Genomic DNA, 6,000 nt, shown 5'->3' with positions numbered 1-6,000 from the left:
TTACTTGAAGAAAGATGCCTTCTCTATGGTCCTACCAAAAGCGTCTTTCACATCTTTGTTCCTCAGGCTATAGATAAGTGGGTTAAGGAAGGAGATCACAAGACTATAGAACACAGAAACTATTTTATCCTGATCTATTGAAAAAGTAGAACCAGGACGTATATACATGAAGATAATGGTTCCAAAGAAGATAGTTACAGTGGTCAAGTGGGAAGCACAAGTGGAGAAGGCTTTGTATCTGCCCTGAGCAGAGCTGATTCTCAGGATGGCCAAAAGAATAGCGATGTAAGAGACCAAGACAATGAGAAAAGTTGTCAGCCCAATTATAGTGGATATAATGAAATGCACAGTGTGAGTGACATGGGTGTCTGAACAGGACAACTTGAGTATTGGGGGAACATCACAGAAAAAATGATTAATGATATTTGATCTGCAGAAGGACAAAGTAAAAATAAAATAAGTCTGGAGAATTGAACTTGTAAGTCCACAAGCATATGCAACCACCACCAATATGGTACAATGCTTCCTTGACATAATAGCAAAATAGAGCAGTGGGTTGCAGATGGCTGTGAAGCGATCGTACGCCATCACTGCAAGAAGGCAACCTTCTGTGGTTATGAAGACGGCAAAGAAGAAGAATTGCACTGTGCATCCCTTGAAGGAAATAGTTGTCTTCTCTGCCAAAAATGTTGTCAGCATCTTGGGGGCAATGGCTGTTGAATAACTAATATCGATAATGGAGAGGTTTCTTAGGAAAAAGTACATTGGTGTTTGGAGCTGGGCATCCATACTGGTCACTATGATTATCCCAAGGTTGCCTATTATTGTGGCTACATAGATTATAAGGAACAACAAGAAGAGTGGGACTTGGAGGTCAGGGTGGACCATGAATCCTGCAAGGATGAAGTCTGTTACAGTGCTTTCATTTTGCTTCATTCTATATTGCTCTGTAAGAGAATTAAAAATAACATGGTAGTTGAACCTGGGTGGCTACCAGGCTTCCTTAAAAATAAAATAAACCAGCACTACAAGATTCCTGTGGCCTTCCATCAGCACTAGCCAGCAGAGCCAATAGTCAGAGATAATGGGAGTTGGAGTCCAGTTACCTCCATTCTTGAATTACAGGAGCTGCTATTTACACACTCAGTTGGAATAAGTGGCAAAATTCCCTTCATTTTATAAAACAGGAATTTACCGACAGCAACATTTTAAAATATTTCACTGTGCAGTAAATTAACTTTTATCCACACTTTATCTTTTCTTAAACACTATCAATATAAGTATCAATAAAAGAAAGAATAAAGGAAAGAAAAAACAACAACCCTCTATTCCACATTGAGTTCCAACAACTGAGGTGACGTCGTGCACTTGTTTGTTTCACTGAATACTATCTGGTCTGCAGGAAGCATATTTATCTACACTTAGGCTATGTGGGTTAATCTACATCAGGTTTATGGGATTCTACATCTGTATTTTGGAACTGTTACATTTTGCAGGTAGGGTGCCAATGTATCAAGAAAACTAGGTCGAAAATAATCATACCATGGGCAATTTTTCCTTATGGTGGCCAAATTATTCTGTCGTTCAATGTCATATAGGCACTGTCTAATTAAATAATTTGCTTTGATGAAGCCCAATGTTAATAACTGTTGTATCGATAAATCAGAGGAATAAAGCTCTTGGATGACAATTTTAGTCCAGGCACACTCATGACGGTCTTGCAATACTAGAGGTAGTAGATTGATGGGGGTTAAATTGAGCCAAAGCCAATCATTAAATATTCTATTCCAAATCTGTAATTTAACAGAGGGAAGACTACCCTCCAAGCACTGAACAGCTTCTGTAGATCCAAAGTGAGTACCTGTCCAAATCTGAGTCTCGTATAATAACTGTGCTAGGGGTTTACCTTTAAACTCTTCAAGTGCTGAAGGTATTTGATTGCCACCTTTTGTATGGAAAAAGCATGTCAGAATTTTGACACTTTGAAGAGCTTTTTTCTTTGCATATTTCTGATGTGCTGCCCATGACCCTGTTGACTGAAAGACCAAGACCAACAAGACCAAGATGTGATTTTCCAGAGATTTATTTCTTCTGTTATAATGATCTAATTTCTGACTTACTTATAGTGTTTATCCCCCCCCATGTTTAGATCCAGCCTTTAACTTGTTCAATCAGTTGATTATCCATGTAGCAACTATGGGCCCTATTGTTTCTTGAGAACACCATGAGTTTGGTTTTATTGTAATGCACAACCAGCTGTTCTTTTTGGCAACATCCTGAGAGTGCCCTTATCAATCTTTTTAGGCCTACTTTTCTTTGAGACCGGAGTACCACGTCATCTGCATATAGTAATATAGAGAGGGATTTTGAGGGCAATTTAGGAGTGGCTTTTATGTTTGCCCACTAAGATGTAACTTACTACTACATCAGGGGTATATGTAGAACCTATGTGGAAGAATTCCTGTTCAATTCAGCAGCCAAAATGCTAAGTGATCGGAGTGCAAGAAAACCCAAAACGAATTTAGGTAATCTTACTCCTAACTGAATAGCGTGCACCAAAATTACATTTTTAAAAAGGGGGTGGGTGGAGAGAAATACTTTATTTCTGGAACTTGCCTTGCCTCTCTGTTGGAGAGTGTGGTCATTATTATTTACAAGTGCTTTCTGACAAAATGTAATCTGTGGGCAGAGGAAATCTACTAATGTGTCACCATCTTCTTGCACATGTTATAGGCAGTGGCGGAGCTTCATGTTCCAGCACCGGGGGGGCGGAGAGCAGGCGGCAGTGGGGCTGGCGTGCATCCTGGGGGTGGGGCGCACCGCCCGCACTCCTCTTTCTCCACCAGTGGTTACAGGTGTAATTTCTCTAGCATACATTTTCCTTGTAGTTGATGAGCACTACAAAATGTCTCCTACAACAATGTCTCCTACAACACCCAGCCTCTGCAAGCCTTCGTTCATTTTTTGTAGAAAGTTCTTGTACTGGCCATTGGCTCCCACTGGCTATTGTTATATTACTAGTGACCAGTGCCACCACTTACTCACCAAAACCAGCACCATTTTGTGCACCCAATAGCTGTTTTTTTAATTTTTAAAACATCATTCAAATACTGACCATTTCTTGCTATGCCACTACAACAAGGGAGACCCCCATCTAGCCTTCTCAGTCCCTCCTACGTTAAGGTTACCCCATCCTTTCCAATTGTTTGCCCTTTAAAACAAGAATGGACTATTCAAATCTTGCTCTGCCTGCAACTTGGGTCAACAGAATCTAAGAGCAATGCAGAATTGCGTCTATCTTCTGCAGTATGCTATTTCCCCTGGTGTCCCCCATATTCATTTGTGAGGCTGCTGAAGCAAATAAAGAAGTAAATTGCCCTTCAGCAGGCAAGCTATCTTCCATTTACTCATAAACATGTTTGTGGGATTGAAGCCATAAAGAGAAGATGTAAAAATATTGTAACTGAGTGTTAACTCGCTCCCTTCAATTCCCAGATATGGTAATGTGTCTCTTAAATTCAATCTGATTTCCCCCCCTTTGGAGTTGAATCCAACTGCAGTGCCAGATTAAAAACATTAAGCAAATGAACTGCTTATCTGATGATTTTAAATTTTCATTTCTGGATTTCTTATTGCAATCACACACAACTTGCAGAAAAGATCTTGTGCAGCATCATAAGAAGTCAACCTCCCCAACTTCTGTGAAAATAAAAATAAAAATCCAATATTTATTTATTTATTTGCTTCCAGAGAATTGAGCTGTTCATAGATATCATCTTGCTTCCAAGAATAAAATATCCCAAGCTCATGGAGAATATAGCAAGCTAGGAGCCTTACCTGTGAAGAGGACAGATGCCATTCCTAAAGCCCCTACTTTGATTATTGATATAATGGCTAATTTATAGCTGTGGGGTTCCTGCATAAGGTAACAAATGAATTAGAAATAACCTTCCCTCAATGCACATGCAATATGCTGTGGCTATTAAATTTAATCTGTTTTTACCTCTTTGGGGTTGAAGCTGACTGTGAAGCCAGATGAAAACACTATAGAAATAAATTTCTTAGCCAATCAATTTGAATCTGCATTTCTGGAGATGTGTTTACGATCAAAGGAAACATGCAGGAGAGATCTCAGGCAGCATCATAAAGTGTGCCAACCCTCAAAACCAAAGAAATGAACAGAAAACCCAAAGAAGTTCCAGAAAATAAATTTGCTTCCAGAGAAATGCACTGTTGATAGATTTGACTACTGGGGGTGGGGGAGAATTAACAAGAACTTTGTGAGTATATCTGGCTAGGAAATGTATCAAAAGGAACCTTACTTGTGAAGATAATCAGCGTCAATCTTAGAGCCCCAGAATAAGGCATGTTCAGAAAAATGCTCATTTTATAGTTGTTTTTGTATCACCTAGAAACCAATTTCCTGAAGGGCATGAATTAAAATACTCTCTGCATAATCACCTGAGGACATACAGCCTGGGAATTTCTTTTACTTTCTACTATTCATCTTTAATTAGTTTCTAACAGAAGTTGTCCCTCTCCATTCAGCCCACAGTTCAGTAGAAATCTCCACTAGTTGTTTTTTTTTAAAAAAATGATATTTATTAGAAGTTTAAAGATTACAGAAAAAAGAAAAAAGAAAAACAATAAAAAGTTTTACAATACATAAAAAGGAAAAACATAAAAAACACACACAATACAATACAGCAAAACTCAACAAAAACACTAAAACACACATCCAATATTCCATATCTTTACCTTTCATTTACTTGTTTCATCGACCTCCTCACACCTCCCTTTTTTGTATTCTAATTCAATTAACTATTTCAGCAAATTCTTTCCATCTTTCTCAATTTTTGTTCTATATTTATCTTAACAGTCCAACCTTAAATTTTTCCATTTTAGCCCATTATCAATCAACTTTTACGCTTAGATTTTAACCCATTTATAACCCTTTTTTCATATTCTCTTAGATCATTACAGTTGGAAACCCCTTAATTGCAATCCAACATCATTCTATCATTCATTAATTTTACAATATTTCTGTAGATAAACTTTAAATTTCTTCCAGTCTTCTTCCACCGACTCTTCTCCCTGGTCTCGGATTCTGCCAGTCATTTCTGCCAATTCCATATAGTCCATCATCTTCATCTGCCATTCTTCCAAAGTGGGTAAATCTTGTGTCTTCCAATACTTTGCAATGAGTATTCTTGCTGCTGTTGTAGCATACATAAAAAAAGTTCTGTCCTTCTTTGGCACCAATTGGCCGACAATGCCCAGAAGAAAGGCCTCTGGTTTCTTCAAAAAGGTATATTTAAATACCTTTTTCAGTTCATTATATATCATTTCCCAGAAAGCCTTAATCCTTGGGCACGTCCACCAAAGGTGAAAGAATGTACCTTCCGTTTCTTTACATTTCCAGCATTTATTATCGGGCAAATGATAGATTTTTGCAAGCTTGACTGGGGTCATGTACCACCTGTATATCATTTTCATAATATTCTCTCTTAAGGCATTACATGCCGTAAACTTCACACCTGTGGTCCATAACTGTTCCCAGTCAGCAAACATGATATTATGTCCAACATCTTGTGCCCATTTAATCATAACAGATTTCACCGTTTCATCCTGAGTATTCCATTTCAACAGCAAGTTATACATTCTTGACAAATTCTTAATTTTGGGTTCTAGCAATTCTGTTTCTAGTTTTGATTTTTCCACCTGGAAGCCAATTTTCTTATCCAAATTATATGCCTCCATTATCTGATAATAATGAAGCCAATCTCTCACTTTGTTTTTTAATTTCTCAAAACTCTGCAATTTCAATTTATCTCCTTCTTGTTCCAAAATTTCCCAATATTTCGGCCATTTGGCCTCCATATTGAGCTTTTTCTGAGCCTTCGCTTCCATCGGTGACAACCACCTTGGGGTTTTATTTTCAAATAGGTCCTTATATCTTATCCAGACATTAAACAATGCTTTCCTGACAATATGATTTTT

General features: G+C 37.9%; 1 protein-coding gene across 1 annotated transcript; it reads right to left on the bottom strand.

Annotated features, from left to right (window-relative positions):
* Positions 1 to 936, bottom strand: LOC309526412 (olfactory receptor 5AR1-like; the record flags this gene model as incomplete). Its single annotated transcript, XM_082212463.1, has 1 exon — positions 1 to 936. The coding sequence occupies one exon, from the start codon at positions 934 to 936 to the stop codon at positions 1 to 3; it is 936 nt and encodes a 311-aa protein (XP_082068589.1).
* Positions 937 to 6,000: the final 5,064 nt, after the last annotated feature.

The sequence above is a fragment of the Podarcis vaucheri genome (assembly GCF_965113315.1).
Source record: "Podarcis vaucheri genome assembly, chromosome: 1".
Taxonomy (NCBI): domain Eukaryota; kingdom Metazoa; phylum Chordata; class Lepidosauria; order Squamata; family Lacertidae; genus Podarcis; species Podarcis vaucheri.
The sequence above is the reverse complement of the archived record's forward strand: the minus strand, read 5'-3'. Positions and strand labels throughout refer to the sequence as shown.